Consider the following 17,877-nt stretch of genomic DNA (forward strand, 5'->3'; position numbering starts at 1 on the left):
TGTTACTTCATCGCACCTCAGCCTCCAAACACTACGGCCGCACCAGAAGAACGCCGACACGAAGCACGACAGGAAGCAGACAAGCGCCATCCTGTCTGCTTCAAGCGTCAGGGACACACCAGTAAGTAACAAAAGTTTTTTTTTTCATTTATTATAAGGACGGTGCATGCAAGTAAGCAAAAACGGATCAAAGTACTTTTAAATTACTACAATTGGTGGCGTTTCCACAAATACATTGCAATAATGTTCAAATAATGCTTCAGAGAGTGTAATGACACAGTTTGTATAAATACCGCTCTTATACAGACAGAGGATTTATAACCAATCCACAAAAGTTGGGACACCTGTATTAATTCTTTTCAAGGCTTTACTTGCTTTAATTCCTGCAGGAGAAGCTGTAAGTTGTTAACCCAGTACTTGCTCTCTAAAAAAGGGCTTCTTGTGGTATCAAGACAACAACCTTACTCTCAACATCAGCAAAACGAAGGAGTTGTTCATTGACTTTAGGAAACAGGAATGCTCACCCAATCTACATGGGAGGTGATGCTGTGGAGAGGGTCAAGTGGAAAGAGCACAGAGCAGTCATCAGCACAAAGGCTCTTCAGATGTGAGAGAAAGGCATGGTTGTCTCCTTCAGTACTGACCAGTTTCTGCAGGTGTGCTATAGAGCCAGTCTTTACGGGATGTATTACATCCTGGTTTGGCAGCTGTTCTGTACAGGACCATAAAGCCCTAAAAAGGGTTGTGAGAATCACCAGAATGTAGTTACCAGAAACTGAGGATATCTATTGTAAATGCTGCCTCAGAAAGCCACAGGAACGTTTCTCTTTCCTTCCCATCGGAGAAAGACCAGACCATCCATTCATGCTCAACAACATTCAGAGACAGTTTATATACTCAGGCAAAAAAAACTGCTCAACAAGCATTGATTGGCTGTGCAGACATTATTAGTCAACAATGTACAATTCTTGATTTTCTTACATTGCACCAGTTATCTGACTCTGTAGTGATTTGTACATTCATGTCATATTATTTTGCACTGTCATATTGTCAGAATGTATTTATTGCTTAAATTGTGATATACATTCTGCATTTTGCACTATAATATCTTAGTTTCACTTGCTGTACTGCGTAGTCCAAGAACTGACAGTTACAGTATATGTGATTTACTTACTGTATGCATGGTTTTAGCTTATCTGCTATGCACTTCACTATTATTACTGATTCTCAGAACTGCCACTTTATTACCTTTTTCCCTAACCTGTTACAGTGAGTACAACTCTTCATCAAACAACACTGTTCAGTTTAGCAAACTGGCCTATTCTACCTCATGTTTAATACTCCAGGCTGTATGTTGTTACCCATTGCACAGTATTTTATGTTCTGTAGTTTAGCATTTATTGTTATTTATTGTTGCATTACTGTACTGTTAATTGTACCATTAATTGTTAGCCAACAATTATATTTGGCAAGGTAGACACTCATATAAGAATTTCATTATATTTGTATATTATACTTTGTGTATATGTCAATAAAGCTTTATATGATTGATTGATTATATTTTGTAGTACAGTATATTTTAGTTTTTGGTAACCTAAACCACTACCTTATCTCTCCGGTAGTTTACTGTATACCTTTGCACCATTTCAGGATATTCACTGGACTTGAACTGCTTAAATTTAAATAAAAATTGGAAAATGGAGTGTTCTATAGCGTCTGACCATTAGTGTATATATACCATATGTTACTAAAAATTGTTATGAATCTAAGATTTTTTGTTATTAATTTCTATCATTAATTAATGTTTCATATTGTTGATACATTTTCATGTTTTTTTTGGGGATATCAGTTTATTTATAGAAGTGAGTATCATTTCAGATCAAGAGGTTGTGAAATGTGACATCACGTGACTTAGTGTATGATGTCACTGCACCACTGTTATAAAATATAGTGGCACAGAGCATTTGTCATTTAAGTCTCTAGATTTAATCCAAGTAAATTCCCTTGTAAACAAATCATTTACTTAGATGGTAGTGAGGGCCTTAGTTTATCTAATAACTATTCTTTGTTTTACCCTTAGCCTTCATCTCTTTGTCCACACTTTTTCTTTGTCTTGCAATAGGTGATTGTTTTCTCTAATCTCAATACAAATATCTAAAAAGAAAAAAAAAAGCACAAAGCGCTGCCATTAAACATATTCCAGACAACCAGGTTCAAGAAAAAAGTGCACCTAATTGTCACTTGTATGAACTCTAGTGGCCGAGAAGTAAGTTGTAACACACATTCAATCAAATTTAAACTAAAAACCCAAGTGACCTCTTAAGTGTGGGCACTAAAGCAGGGGTGTCAAACTCAGATCCTGGGGGGTTGCAGTGACTGTATTTGTTTTAACCAATTTCTTAACTAGTATCTAATTACTGCTGCTAATTAAGCATCCTTCTGTTGCCTTAAATTTAATTAACTTGAGTTTTTAAGATTCAGGAGCCTTAATTATTTCATTTTTTCTTAATCAGCGGCCAAACAACAATGAGATGCAAAGCAAGCCAACAGATGACCAGCTATCTTAGAATTCTCGAGATCAGTTCCGGAGTGGGGGGGGGGTTACCATTTTTTCTGCAACTATGATCATAGTTAGAATTTTATTCCTCCTTGTGATGAAACACATTGTTTAATTCAATGACTTGTCAGTGTTCTCATTCTTCTACAAGAGACACTTCCAAAACTGTTGATTTTCTTTTCCCTGAGACCACTATCAACGTGTTTTGTGTTCCAGAACAGATCACTATTTCTCAGACTTTCACTCTTTCCATTTCAAGCATTTTATTATACCGTACTGTTATTGTATAATTAGCACATGCAAATGGGATCAAGTGATGGCCTCCTGTTAGGTCACTTTACATCTTATTATTACTGTTAAGTTTTATGAATCTTAAAAAAAAAACAAGTCACAAAAAATTAATGCCAAAGGAGTAGATTCTATTAGCAGCAATAATTATATCAGAAAATAATAGATTTTAAAGATGATTTATTTTTAAGTTGTCGCAAAAATTGTGGGATAATGTAAGGAACGACAGGCATTTTTCTAGAATTCATGGAAAAGCTGGGTTTACATTGATAGGAGGTAAAACAAGGCAAGAAAAATTGATTTAAAAATGTTTTAGAACTGGACATATAGTAAATTAATTGTTCATGATTATATGATATGATTAGAAATATTAAAAAGGATTATGTACATTTTCAAATTATCAGGCATATTTTGTTGTTGTAAGGCATATAAAATAGAAAGAAAACAGGACAGGTTTATTTAAAATCTTTAGGGATTCATTGTTTGAGCTTACCACACTTATTGAGCTATGGGAGTTATCTCGAAGTTATTATTGTATAAAGGCTAAGTGGAAAAATTAAATATAGGATGTAAGCTGTATTTGATGAGGTGGTTAGTAACTAGTTTTTTTGACTTATATTTTACAATCACGCTTCTGTCCAGTAGGTGGCGGTAATAAACCATGATTTGATTTACCCAACTGATTTTTAAAAGATGAAGAAGAAACGGCAGAAGTAAATGGTTTTAATTACAGTAAAAAAGTGTCTGGGGTTCCGTATGATTGCTGATTTTGACACCTGTGCTCTATGGAGGCAGCACTGGGGTTCCAAACATTTAGGCTTGAGCTCTAACAGCAACTAAGCTTCAGTCACTGCAGTCGCCTCAATTTATTTTAACTGCCAGAGCTTCAGTTTGTCAAAAGTAGCTGCCAAGAAATACAATCCATTTCATACAGTGTAGTTGTTTTGTTAGTGCCGTTGCTTGACTCCTCCAACAGGGCTCAAGTTCATACACATGGTTTTACCCTGGACGCGTTAAAATGCTTGCATGTGTGCGTCCTACAAGAGAACGCATACCGGGTTAGGTTTCCATTTTGCTTCCAGTGCTACCTGGATTGGCGCCCACTCCCCGTGAGCTTCAACTGGACAATTAGAAGATTTCTGTACCTTATGAGAACAGCATAAAATAATTATTTTATATATTCCTATGGTACAGTGCTTTTAAGTTGGATTTCACGGAACGTATCGTAAAATAACATTGCTAAAATACAGTACAATACGATACAACTTATCTTTTGCATTGCCGTTTTCACGAAATTCAGGAGCATGGTGTTGGGAACTAAAAGACAGTATCGGCTCCTCCCCGCGACCACCACGTATGTTCCAATAGAAGCAGACATCGTTGGGCGCAAGAAAGGTACAGCAGTGGCGGGGGTTTACACCAACAGCTACTAACACGTGGGTAATTTGGAGCAGCCAATCAAGCTTACGTCAGTCACAATTCAAGGGTCACATATGTTATATTTAAGGATATTTACAGTACTTGCTATACTATATCTATAGTAGTAGTCGCTTGAGAGGCCGAGTAGGTCTCTGCTGCGTACTAGGCTAGTTCTAAACGAATGAGACCAAAATGTTTCCGAGTTAACGTCAGTGACCTCTACGTCTATACCCCGTAGACGCAAACGAAAGAAAAAGGAAGCGAACTGTAAGGCGGTGATTTTTTTTAAAGTTATGTTTAGTTTTAGTTCAAGGTTACCAGAGGCAACGAAAAAGTTTGTTAACACTCCTAAACAAGGTGAGTGGGCTTAAACCTAATAGAACGTGTTTGTGTCTAACGACATTTTACTGCCGATGGAAATCATCATTGTCTGTAGCCGTCTTCACAGAACGTGTATGTCGGATAACGACAGTAATGAGACAGTTCTTTGAGACGTAGCAACGCCTTCCGTAAAAACTGTAAAACAACTACTTCTGTTTGAAAATATCCACATCATACTTGTGTTATGTTTAAGCGAACATTTTCTGTAACAATAGGTTTACGTGTAGTTCGATCGTGTCTGTGAATAAATTATTCATTTGCATATCACCGAACACGATTACTACATGTTTTAGTTTTTTTTTCCCCTTCTTTTTCAGTAGTCGCCTGGTTCTAGTTTAACAAAAATGTGAAAGTTGTGGAGTCATTAACATGGAAGTGATTCAGCCATACGTGTTACTGTCGATAAAGCCTCTTATGGTGGAGGTCTGACTGCCACTGGATAACGATATATCTTTCGTTGTTTGCAGTTTTTCACAAGCGAAAGGATAAAAATGCGTTACAGGGAGTGTAACGATTTACTGTCAGACATAAAACGGATTGGAAAAGAAGTTGGTGCAGGTTTTCATTTCAGATGGTTTCCCATTCAGTTGCAAGTTGTAATTAAACTGAGTTGCGCCCGGTATCATTTACCGTTTTAATTTATCTTTAAATGAGGCCATCTAGAGATGGTTATTAGTACTTCATTGACTTGTCCATGTATCAGTCGTATTGACTTGTAGAAAGAAGTTTTTTTTTTTTGTCTGAGCTGGTTGGCCAAGAGTTTCGTTTCTTATTTTCCAAATATAAAATATACAGTATCAAAACAAATCAAGTTGCAGAGCAGCGTCTTATCACTTACTCATTGCACCCGTTTTCCTAAGCAATTGTACTTACTTTATCTTTCAGATTTGCATAAAGGTCAGTGTAGGTAACAGTATTTTTCCGTTTATAAGGATGATCGTAAGGCATATATAGTGTTAATTATCAAGAAGACCGTAGCAATTTCAGTATCATATTTGGGCTGGGTGAGAAAATGTGTATACTGGCCCAGTGGCTTCCCACAGATACTGAGAGTGTTATGTTTCAGCATCATTTAGTGATTATAAAATTGTAAGACTATTCAGCTTGTTCGTTTTTTTTTTCTTTATTTGCTAGCTGTAGTTGTATAGTGCAAAGTTAAAAGTTCAACAGACAACATGATACACACTGCATATGCTTGGAAGTGGCTGAGGTTGTGTCCTGTTAATCCTTATTAATTAGTATTCTACTGTAAAGTGTTTTTGTTTGTTGTTTGTCATGTTTATAGCTGTCTATTAATGTATTTAGTGCCACACTGCCAGATAATGTAAAAGAGGAGGTAGCAATTATAGTATTACACACCAAAGGTAGAATTTTAACAATTGTTCCCTTCAATAACATCTCTGTGGTGCTTATATCATGTCCACATTTTCAAGTGTGTTGTCATGTGTATACTGTATAGTACAATGAAATTCCTACAACAGTATACACAGAACACACAATGTATATACAGTATTAAGAGATGTAAAATATATACAGTATGTACAAAAACACATACTTACCTGTGAATCATAATAAATACTGTAACATTACCACTTGTGGACAGAAATAGTCTCAGAATCTACAGTTGTGAGTGTCAGTGGCCATATATCATTTGCCAGAAGGCAGAAAAGCAGCTTCACAAGCATCTTGATGGCTGCATTTTCACATCTACATTTATTAGTGAGATCACAAAAGGGAAAATATGTCTTTTAGGTTACATAAATAAAACTTTTTAGTTTCCTTGTGAATGCTTGCATTCTAGGTAAGTGCTTGCTGTACAATTCTGCCTTTGGGAGTTCACATGTCCTTTCACACTTAATGGTTAATTTGTATTGATAGCCAATCAGAAGCAGGCTTATCACAATGATATTTTTTTTTCTTTTCAAGTTCCACATGTGTAAAAATCTTGCATGATTGTTTATTGAGATTATCAGGTGCCATCCAGTCTGACTTGTAAAGAATTATCTGATCTCTGTTTCTACAGTTGGCTAAAGCTCACTATCAATATTTTGGAAGAGCTGCTGATCTTTTTGCTGATCTATTAAAAATGCAAACTTGCAGTGCTACCTGAAATTTATTGGTTTTGGGTAGTGTTCCTCAGTATTTTATTTATTTTTTTGATTTGAAGGCCCAATTATAATTTTTCTCAGAAGAAATCTTGCTTTGTGGATGGCCACAATCTGACCAGTTTGTTTAACCCACCCTTTCTACACAGACATTTTGCTTATAGGTTTCCAAAAGTATAGGCACAGAATTGCTACCGATTGGTCAGTGATGATTGAAATGCTGGACCACTCTCACCTAATGGTGTACTTGTGCCCAGGGGCACCCTAGTGTCTTAATCTGGATATGGACAGGAGTCTAATGAAAGTTTGCATAAGCAAGAGTGTCAGCTCTCCAAAAAATCTAAACTTTTTAAATGTGAAAAGGAAACCTTTAATGAAGTATTCACTAATATGTTGTCTCTTTTTGGCTATGGCATCAGAGTATGCTTTTCTATTCAGTCCTATCCCACCACCACACCTATAGATATGCTTGCATGTTGGTATGTTTGTTGATAGCACTTGCCCTTACTTAAAGTAAAATGAGACTGTTATACATTCTTTCTGAACTCTTGGATTAAGATAAAGTGTTGAAGTTGTACATTTTGAAAGAAATACTAGTATTAAGAACCCATAATCACTCTTGCAACTGACACTGGGGTGTTATGCTCAAGTGGTCAATTCATGGCATAATTGTGATTTTATTTGTCATTACTTGGGAGCATAGTGATAGCACTGCTGTCTTGCAGCAAGGAGACTTGGGTTCACATCACTGTTATTTCCTGCATGAAGTTTGCATGTTCTACCCATGTCTGCATGGGTATCCTCTGGATGGTCCGGTTCTGTCTGGAAGTACACCAAACGCAGCTCTTAATGGGATAGGAGTAATTGTGACACTAAGGCTGTCTGATAGACATGCAAAGAATTTTGTCCAAAATGTTCTGGGCCTGCACCAAATAAACAACATGTGGCCCAGTGAGACTGGAGCTAGATTGCAGTGTTCACATGTTGAATCTTGTCCTGGAAACATTTTTGACAGTTTTTAAATGAGATAAATGTGCTCAATGAAAGATTTTATGTTTAATGATTGAATGCTTTGCACATAAAGAGCTCAAGTGTATTCTGTGCATGGCTGCTTTCCAGTCCTTTTCTGAAATATTAAGTGACCTCTAGGGTGTTTCAAAGGAAGGGACATTAAAATATTTTTATACATAGTAGAGACTGATCAATAATTCTTCTGGAATAGAACAAGGTGGAAAGTGAGGAAAATTGGGCAGGTTCTATGTAGGAAAGTTTCTAGCTTGAAAGTAGTGGAAGAATTATATTAATAAGATGTATTTGAAGTGTAATTGTTCACAGGATGCAATGACATTATCTATGTACAAGTCTCGTAAGTGTTTTAATCCTGGACATTTTCAAGACATTAAGTAGTGTATATGTTTGGGAGGTTGGAAAAAGGTGGTTGTCATGTAGAGGTGCATCAGATAAAAGTTTCTCTGTCTTGAATTGCTTCCTGCATTGGTTCTATATTCTGAGAGATTGAAGAGCAGTTGGATTATTAGTGTAATGACGGTAGTTTGTATTAACACTGGCACAGAGCAGGGAAAATAAAGAAGTACTGCAAGATTTTATTTCTATTGCAGACTAGACTTTGTATATTCATCGATTTGTGTTGATGTTCAGGTCTATATATTTTGTATATTTGCTGCCCAGTAATAAAATTGAAAGTTAGGTAATGCCTTCTGCTTTAAGTCATTTTAGAGTTGCCGTTTGGATGTGTGGATGTTTCAAATTCCTAGTAAATGAAGTTGTGATTGATGATTTCTTAATGTACAGTATATGGGGATGCTTTGAAATAGGAATAGCAGCATCCCTGCTATTATAAGGTGGAGAGATAGACCATCTACTCACGTCTTGTTAATTGTTTTCCATGCAGACAGCAAAATTTTATTGAAAAAGAGCTTTATATTTACTCGTAATATTTACCCCTATATATTTAAACTGATCTGTCAAGATGAATGGGCAGGTGAGCAGTCCAATATGTGCTAGGAAATTCACTGGAAAAAGCACGCTTTTTTCAAATTGATTTTAAGTCCAAATATCTTTTGAAAGTCTGCTATTGCTTGTAGGACTACTGGCACAGAATTTTGTGGATCAGATATATACAGTACCATATCATCTGCATTTAGTGATATTTTCTGTTTCAGTCCTTCTCTGACAATCCCTTTTATCTGTTTTGCATTTCAAAAGTATACAGCCAATAGTTCAATGGAGATCGCAAAGGGCAGAGATGATGAGGGGCATTCTTGTTGAGTACCACGTTCTAGTTTGAAGTTCTCTGAAATAATGTTGTTCATATGAACCGCGGCTTCAGTGCTAGTATAGAGTAGTTTTATCCATGCTTCGATGTTTGGGCTGAACCCAAATTTGTGCAATGTGGTGAATAGGTGGTTCCATGTCAACAAGGTCAAAGGCTTTTTCTGCATCTAAAGATAAGATAAAGATAAGATAAGGGGCTATATATAATGATTTGTGTATTCAAACAGGCAATTTTGAGAGGAGACGGGTTTGGGCTGTAGGCTCATGAATGTGTATTAAAATTCATATTGATTGGATTTATAAAAGGAAAGTGCATACATTTTTGCTTACATAAAGTTTTATGCACCTGAATTTTTTTGTATGTATGCACATATCTAGTTTTGTCTGTATGCCACCATTTAGTGTAATTATTTTTGCAAGGCGTTATACATGAAGCCCTAGGTGTCGCTCTTGCCTTGTGCCCTGTGACTGCCGGCATAGGCTCCTACTGCCCCCTGACCCTGCCCTGGATAAGCTGGTTAAGAAGATAAATCCATCTATTTTTATTTTGTTTGAAGCATACTTGTAAATTCCTATAGGACTGTGAGCTTGTAAATCAGAAGTGTGCTATGTAAACTATATATTTGTGGTTTTGATCATTGTTGTTGGGGGTCAAGCAATTTAAAATATGGTCTTGTGTTCTGATGCTTTTCTGAAGATTATGAAGAATATGGTGTACATCGAGATTCTATTAGATGATTACTGATTATTTGATCATGTAGCACCCATAATCTTAAGCCCCCGTCATATTGCAAAACCTTTCCAGCGATTTTTAGTCATAGGTTTAATTAACAACTTGTGGGCAGTTGTGGCACCGCTGTCAGAATGCAGAGGCATCACGATGCTTTGGAACTATGAAACTGTTCTGAAATGTCAACATGGAGTTGTATAAATTGTCATTTTCTTTGTGGCTTAATTTTGATATCAAGGTGACAAGATCCAGCAACATAAGTCATTAAGCCTGACATGCCCTCCAACTAGAGGTTGCGCAAAGTGCGGCTGTCTTTATGTAATTTATCAAAGCCTTTAACGAGTGTACAGTACTAGTTTATAATAATGCAGCACATTTCTTTAACTGTAGACAGAAGGTTATATCTTGTATCAGTACAGCAGAGTGGACTAACCAAAGAATTTCTAATATGGGGCACTGTAAATGTAACTGGATTTGTTAATTACAAGGTGCTACTCCTTTAGGTTGCTCATTATAACCAGCAAACCTTAAAAAGTTGAGCTGAAGGGGAACTGCATTTGTCTACTCTGGCTTTTGAAAGTTAGTGCTTATCTTGTAAGCCCTTGCACAAAGTAAGAATTGATGTTCCTCTGTACATGTGTAGCAGTGCTTTCAGTACTGCTGGAAAAGTTACCTCAAATGATAAATGATTCTATAGAGGAACCAGTGAAGGTATAGGTGCTGTTGAAAGTGGAAGGTGTGTGGTTCAGTCAGAAACTTTGTCTTCCGTGTGCTTGTTTGTAAACTAAATGTGAAATCTTGCATTCTGCTTTTATTTATGTGCTTTCTCAGTTGCTTTCTGATCCACAAATGGACCAGGTTAGCTGTTGGAAAATGCATTGTAGAAGTATATGCCTAATTACTGTGCAGCCTCAAAGCCATAATTGCAGTAAAATAACCACCTTCACCACCAAAATAAATAATGCTAATCATGGCACAAACAATTTACACTTGCTTTATATTAAATTGTCATTCATTTATAATTCAATCAATATCAGGCTCTGCTGGGAGGAAAAAAAAAAGTCCCTGGGCTGAATAGGTCACATATTGTTGTTGCTAAGGTGTGGTGAAATCCTTTGTAACTTTTAGCTAACACTAGAAGGGGTGCATGTGATTGCCCAATTTGGAATAAAGTGCAAGTCCAGTCACAAAATATTTTCCTCTAGGGGAAATTTTATATTTTTTGCCAAAAAAACAAAACGTTTTGACTAAAACCACTCACGGGAGTAACTTTACATGCCTATGCCAAGTCTCAAAAATGCCTTCTTGGGTCACTTACCTAATAGAACACTGATATAGTCACTAAATAAACTTTCCCCAAAGGAAAAAACGTTTTGAGCAAAACATGACCTATAATGTTCCCCTGTATAAATGTATATAAATCTGTATAAAATGTGGCGGAAATGGGTTCAACGAATTGCATACTCGACAAACGTATATTCAGCTTTAAACTTTAGATTGTTTTGGTGCAATAAACCAATTAATCTTTAACTAGGAGCTTTGCCCCCTTTTGCTAGAAATCTTTTGAAACAAATAGCTTTCTCTGTATTTCTCCTGACATCCTAACATTGCCCAACAAATAATTTCTTGCAGACTGTTTTAGCATAATAAAAAAATCAGGAATGTTTAATAAAAGAAAAAGCAGGCAATGTAACAATAATGATAAGTAGAAATAAAATATTAAATATTAAAGAATAATAAGCAGGTTATATATGATTGCAAAGCTTATTGAATACACAGACCACACATCAGTATTCAATTGAATTGAATTTCACTTGAAGTTAGCATTTACTTGTTCTATATCCCCAAATAAGCATTGTTATTACTGTGCTGCACCTATTAGTCCTTGTACAGTAAAGATGTATAACTTTAAATATAGTGCACATGAAGGGACTTTCTTCATTGATACTTTTGAGAATTTTCACCTTACTGTTAATATCCTTTTTGGTCAAGCTCTCTTATTGAACTGTTTTTTTTTTTTTTTTTCCCCTCCAGAACTTTCAGAAAGATGTCTGAAACTTGCACCTCACTGACCCTTATCTGTGTTGGAAGCAGCTTTGCGCTGTCTGGGCTTTTTTACCACTTGTACAAAAGAAAACTGCAAGAAATACAGCAGCTAAAAGTAAGTCAAAAAATTATCTGCGAAATCTGTTACTAAACAAGACACTGTTTCATATTACTTAACTACTCCTGCTGTTGTCTTTTGTTTACATGTGTTCTTTGCATAAGCAGAAAATCCCAAAGGTTGAACTTAATGAAGACCTATTAAGGCAATTGCACGCATTGCATCACAATCGCCTCCCATATGTGGCTATAGAAGGTAAAGAAATATGTGTCTTTTTGTAATGAAGAGTTAGTACATTAGTTATGAGTACTTTTTAAATTCACTATAACAAAAAAGTTGTTTTCTAATTTTGGTAGTGAAAACTAGTTGCGAATGTGATATGCTGTCGTCTTGTCTTAGGTGTTGTGTTGCCAGATGGCGAACCTCTGGCCAGCCAGTATGTGCCAAGGTGCTATGGGGTCATTCAGCGAGTCATTGTCCAAGAATACAAAAAAGTCCTGAACAGGATTACAAACACCTGGTGAGTGATTATGGAATTATGACATGCAGTGTATGCACAACATTAACTAAATATACTGTGTATAAATGTGTACTGTATGTAGTTTACATGTAGGCATACTATATGTGTGTGTGTGTGTGTGTGTGTGTGTGTGTGTGTGTGTGTGTGTGTGTGTATATATAAATAAAAATGTATACAGTAATCCCTCCTCTATCACGGGGGTTGCGTTCCAGACCCCCGAGATAGGTGAAAATCCGCGAAGTAGAAACCATATGTTTGTATGGTTATTTTTATATATTTTAAGCCCTTATAAACTCTCCCACACTGTTTATAAATATTCCCCACACAGTTATACAGCATAATCCCTTTGTATTCTCTTAGATATTAGGTAAGATTCATTGAAATTATGTATATAAACACACTGTTTATATACAGTAAAACCTAAATATTATTTTAAAGATTTGAGTGTCTCCGATATCACATATGTTACAGCCATTACGATAGATATGCCACCAGCAATAAATACGTACAATGCAAGAAAAATAGTATACAGTAAATGTGTGTACAGTGACACTAAACGTACGTACATGTACTAAGTACTGTAAGTAGAAAATTAATTATGGTTACTCACCAACAATGACACGATGACTTGTCCGATTAACAATGAGTTTAATTTTACTGCACAACAAAGGAGAGCGTTACAGCTCTACTAAAGGAGCCACTTCAGGCGACTGTGTAGCACTGCCATTGTTCTTCTTCCAGCAGTCTTCAATCCAAATCCCTAAAGCAGATTCCATCCAGACTACTGCCTTATTACATCCACTTACAACTCGTTTTGCACCCTGGTTAAAAGGACACTGCAGCTGTAGATCTTCTATTCCTTTCCTACTTTTTAAATGAAAATAATCGTAGCCACATTGATGCCATAATGGCGTCCTACAGCGGTGTAGCTTTTCCATTCCTTCAGCATATCCAAAACATTTTACCTTTTCGGCAATCGTTACCTTCTTCCGTTGGCGCTTGGGCACGGCCCCTGAAGCAGAAGCAGGAGCAGATCGTTTTGGAGCCATAATGAATGGCTTGACTATGCACAAAGATAAACACAAAAGAGCACAAAAATTAATTCTTTATACAGCGAAACACGTTGATGCTGAATGAGCGAGACAAGACTTCCTGGTTAACACTGCATGCAGCACACAGGAACTTAACTGCGTGCTCTGATTGGTTAGCTTCTCAGTCATCCACCAATAGCGTCCCTTGTATGAAATCAGCTGGGCAAATCAACTGAGGAAGCATGTACAGGATGTAAAAAGACATATTGTCCGCAGAACCCGTGAAGCAGCGAAAAATCCGTGTTATATATTTAGTTATGCTTACATATAAAATCCGCGATAGAGTGAAGCCGCGAAAGTCGAAGCGCGATATAGCGAGAGATTACTGTAATCATTTATAGTGTGTATGCATTAAAGTATGAAGTGTATGGTGCATACCAATACAAAGAATGCATTTTTCTCTCTGGGTATTCAGCAAAACAAGAAAAATTAATTCTATGACAAAACATGAAAGAGAAAGTGATGTTTTGAATTCAATTGCTGCAGTTTAATGGAAATGGAGGCTTCTTTGATGCAGATTTAAAGGAAAATGGACATTTTATAAGATTCTGTACTCTTTTCAAAAGGAATGGAAAGGGTATTCCTATGTAGATTGGTCATCAGTTACAGGTATGTATGTATACAGTACATGTCTGTAATCTGCTTTAAGTATAGTGTATTGTTTGGAGGTTGATGGCCTTAAATACTAATGTCGAAAGAAAGGAAGGACAAAATTGAAATAAGGACTACATCTATACTTGTATCACATAAACAAAGGGCTTATACAGGGAGTGCAGAATTATTAGGCAAGTTGTATTTTTGAGGATTCATTTTAATATGGAACAAACACAGTGCTATCAGTCAATCCAAAATGTTAATAAACCTGAATGTTTCACAACGGAAATGTGAGTGTGAACATCATCAAGGGAATACATATGTGCGCACAATTATTAGGCAACTATTAGTGTGCAGATTTATTATGCAACTAAAGAAAAAATGAAAATTTTCCCATCTCACTTGTTTGTTTTCATCTGTTATAGTGAGAATAATAAACAAACACCTCAAAATTTACAAATAAACATCTCTGACATTTCAAAAAAAATAAATCAATCAATCAATGACCAATATAGCCACCCTTCTTTCCAATAACAGTCATAAGCCTTTCCATTCATGGAGTCTGTCAGTTTCTTGATCTGTTGACGATCCGCTTTTTGTGGAGCAGTGACTACAGCCTCCCAGACACTCTTCAGAGAGGTGTATTGTTTTTCTCCCCCGTAAATCTAGCGTTTAAGAAGTGCCCACAAGTTCTCGATAGGGTTTAGGTCAGATGAGGAAGGGGGGCCATGTCATTATTCCTTCATCTTTAAGGCCTTTACTGGCTGGCCATGCAGTGGAGAACTTCGATGCAAGTCGAAAAAAAATCATGGTCTTTTTCCTGTATCACTGTTTGAAGAAAGTGTCTTCGAAAAACTGGCAGTAGGTTTGGGAGTTGATTTTGAGTCCATCTTCAATGCAAAAAGGTCCAACTAGCTCATCTTTAAAAATACCAGCTCATACCAGTACCCCACCTCCACGTTGGAGTGGAGCTCTGGGCCCATTACTGATCCACAGGTCCATCCATCTGGTCCATCAAGAGTCACTCTCATCTCCTCGGTCCATAAAACCTTTGAAAAAAATCTGTCTTCAGATATTTCTTGGCCCAGTTTTGACGTTTCCACTTATGTTTCTTGTTCAGTGGTGGTTGGGTTTCAGCCCTCCTTACCTTGGCCATGTCTTTGAGCACTGAACACCTTGTACTTCTGGGCACTCCAGGTAGGTTGCAGCTCTGGAATATGAAAGTACTGGAGGATAATGGGTTCCTGGTAGCTTCACGTTTAATTCTTCTCAAATCTTTGGCAGCTAATTTGCGTCTTTTGTTCTCAACACGTTTCTTGCGACCCTGTTGACTATTTGCAACAAAATGTTTGATGGTTCTGTGATCACACACCAATATCTTAGCAATTCCAAAAGTGCTGCATCCCTCTGAAAGACTTTTTACAATTTTTAACTTTTCAGAGTCAGTTAAATCTCTTTTTTGGCCCATTTTGCCTGAGGAAAACTAGCTGCCTAATAATTCTGCACACCTTGATATAGGGTGTTGATCTCCTTAGGCCACACCCTCCCTCATTACACAAATACACATCACCTGACGTGCTTAAATCCAATAAGCATTCAAGTTAATACAGCTTGGAGTTGGAATATACGCATTAAAAATGATGATATGGTCAAAATATTCACTTGCCTAATAATTGTGCACACAGTGTAGAAAGGTTTTTTTTGTTCTATATTGTATCTGTTTGCTTGTACCTCCTCCACAATCGCTGTAGTCTTACAATATTGTCATTGGTTTTCTAATATTTTAAGCTTTATTCCCTCAACTTTAATATATCCTTGCCTGCTGTTTTTCCTTCCTGACCTCCACATATTTTTTTGTCAGTTGATCATCAATCCAGATATCTGTGTTATTTTTTCACACATGCCTTTAAACTATGCCACTAGTAGTGTATTCAGGTAATACCTGGAACAAAGAGATGAACATATATACAAGGAATTACATTTTGGAAACTGAATATTTGAGCCGAATATAGTAGACGGCAAACAAATACAACACATATTAGTATAAACCAGCTTGGTAGGTTATGTGGCTGCTCTAAACTGGCACTGTCTGTATGTGTGACTGGACCCTGCTATGGACTTGCACTTTTTTTTGCTTGAGCATGAAGCTCCCACAGTCTACTTTGGCAACCCTTGACCCTGAACTGGATTAAGTGGATTTGAAAATGATGCATTGTTTTGTTTTAATGCAGTGTTGAATAAATTTTCTGTTGCTCTTAACCAAAAACTATTCCCCTCTGTCATGTAGTAGGAAATATGATGCCACTCTACAGAATAGGTTTTAAAAAAAAATCCTATTATTGCACTTTAACTTCTGTTTTCTTCAGTTAAAATTTAAGGAATTCTTTTTTGTTTTCCCTTTTGTAGGAATACTGCAAAACATAATCGAAAAGAGTCGACCAACACTGTACCATTCAGCCTTGTTCCTGCAGGGATTTACAGCACACCAGTGACCGTGCAAGTGGAATCTCCTATGACTGCTACAGATCTCTACCTGGAAATGGTTTACAGTCGTATCCGCAAAGCCAAGGAGACCTTTATGGGTTATTTTGAGCAAGAGATGAGTGGTGAGAAGCCTTGGTGTTTGGAGGAACGGGAGGAGATGCTTAAGGTTGGGAGTACACTGACTGGCTTTGGAGAGCTCATAATGGACTCCAGTCGGGTGCTGAGGCTCCGGCCACCTCAGAATGGACAGAAGTATCTGCTCATCACGTCCAGTTACCAGTCCTACCTGCAACAGCATCGGTCTTCAATGAACATGTGGAAGATGCTGACTGTTGTTTTTGGCCTGGCGGGTGCCATTGTGCTCTTGGTGTTCCTATATAGGAGATATCTCAAAGAGTCAGAAAAAAAGGATACATAGTTTTAGTAATCATTACATTCCTTCTTGCCTTCATTAGCTTATTGTGCTACTACTATTGCCAAAACATTTGCATTGAGAAAATCAACAATCAAAATTATATTAGTGCTATGCAATTGAAACCTAAGCAACATTCATATTAAAGATAATTAAATAAACCAGCAATGATTTTTCTACATTTTTCTTGATGTATGGTTCAGAAAGGAAGATTAAGATGATTAACTTGTATCTCATTTTGGAGCTTTAGGGCAACAGGAACTCATTAGGGCAGGCTTTTCAAATGTGGCCAACAGACTCTCTCTCTCAAAAACAAAAGAAGAAATCTAAAAGTTTTTACAAAATTGTCTGGTGGTATATCATACCCATTTGCTCCTAAACACCAAAGTAGACAAGAGTGCCATCTCAGTGATGCAAAGGTTGTGTTTTGAAATGCAAAAAGTAACCTGCAATCACCCGTGTTGTGTTGTTTGGGTTTTTTTTTTTTTTTGTTTTTTTTTCCACCATTTCCAAGAGGGTTCCTCCACCAATGGAGGCAAGGAAAGAATAAAGCGTTGGGTAAGCATCTCATTATTGCCCAAATCTAGGCCTCTCAATATCTAAAAATCCCTGCCATATGGTTAAGGCATACTTTTTTGCAGAGATGCTTACCTGTCTTACATTATTTTATTTCGCTAAGGGTGAAGAAAACAATGAAAACCATTGTGTGAGATTGTAGCTGTTAGCTGTGCACAAGTTGCCCAGGATTTAAACTGAACACAGTCATGGGCGATTGGGCAAAATGATTGTTGGATAGGAATGAACATTCTAGTAACAATGTATGTGAATGTTGATTGGAATGTACTTGAATAATGAAAAGCAATAAATTAACTGTTTTGTGCTGTTGAATTAAATAGA

At 36.8% G+C, this 17,877-nt stretch overlaps 1 protein-coding gene across 1 annotated transcript; it reads left to right on the plus strand.

The window, feature by feature from the left end:
- Positions 1-4,261: 4,261 nt before the first annotated feature.
- LOC120537474 (mitochondrial ubiquitin ligase activator of nfkb 1) lies at positions 4,262-17,144 on the plus strand. The gene is made up of 5 exons (XM_039766441.1): positions 4,262-4,281; positions 11,810-11,936; positions 12,047-12,134; positions 12,279-12,399; positions 16,491-17,144. The coding sequence occupies exons 2-5, from the start codon at positions 11,823-11,825 to the stop codon at positions 16,984-16,986; spliced, it is 819 nt and encodes a 272-aa protein (XP_039622375.1). The 5' UTR covers positions 4,262-4,281; positions 11,810-11,822; the 3' UTR covers positions 16,987-17,144.
- The last annotated feature ends 733 nt before the right edge of the window (positions 17,145-17,877 follow it).

Source organism: Polypterus senegalus, chromosome 1 (assembly GCF_016835505.1).
Source record: "Polypterus senegalus isolate Bchr_013 chromosome 1, ASM1683550v1, whole genome shotgun sequence".
In the NCBI taxonomy this organism is placed as follows: Eukaryota; Metazoa; Chordata; class Cladistia; order Polypteriformes; family Polypteridae; genus Polypterus; species Polypterus senegalus.

Excerpts from the sequence above, each read along its gene's own strand:
- LOC120537474 (XM_039766441.1), top strand. The coding sequence starts at position 11,823 with ATGTCTGAAACTTGCACCTCACTGACCCTTATCTGTGTTGGAAGCAGC. Across the intron at positions 11,937-12,046 it reads AAGAAATACAGCAGCTAAAA|AAAATCCCAAAGGTTGAACT; the intron begins GTAAGTCAAAAA and ends TTGCATAAGCAG. Across the intron at positions 12,400-16,490 it reads AACAGGATTACAAACACCTG|GAATACTGCAAAACATAATC; the intron begins GTGAGTGATTAT and ends TCCCTTTTGTAG.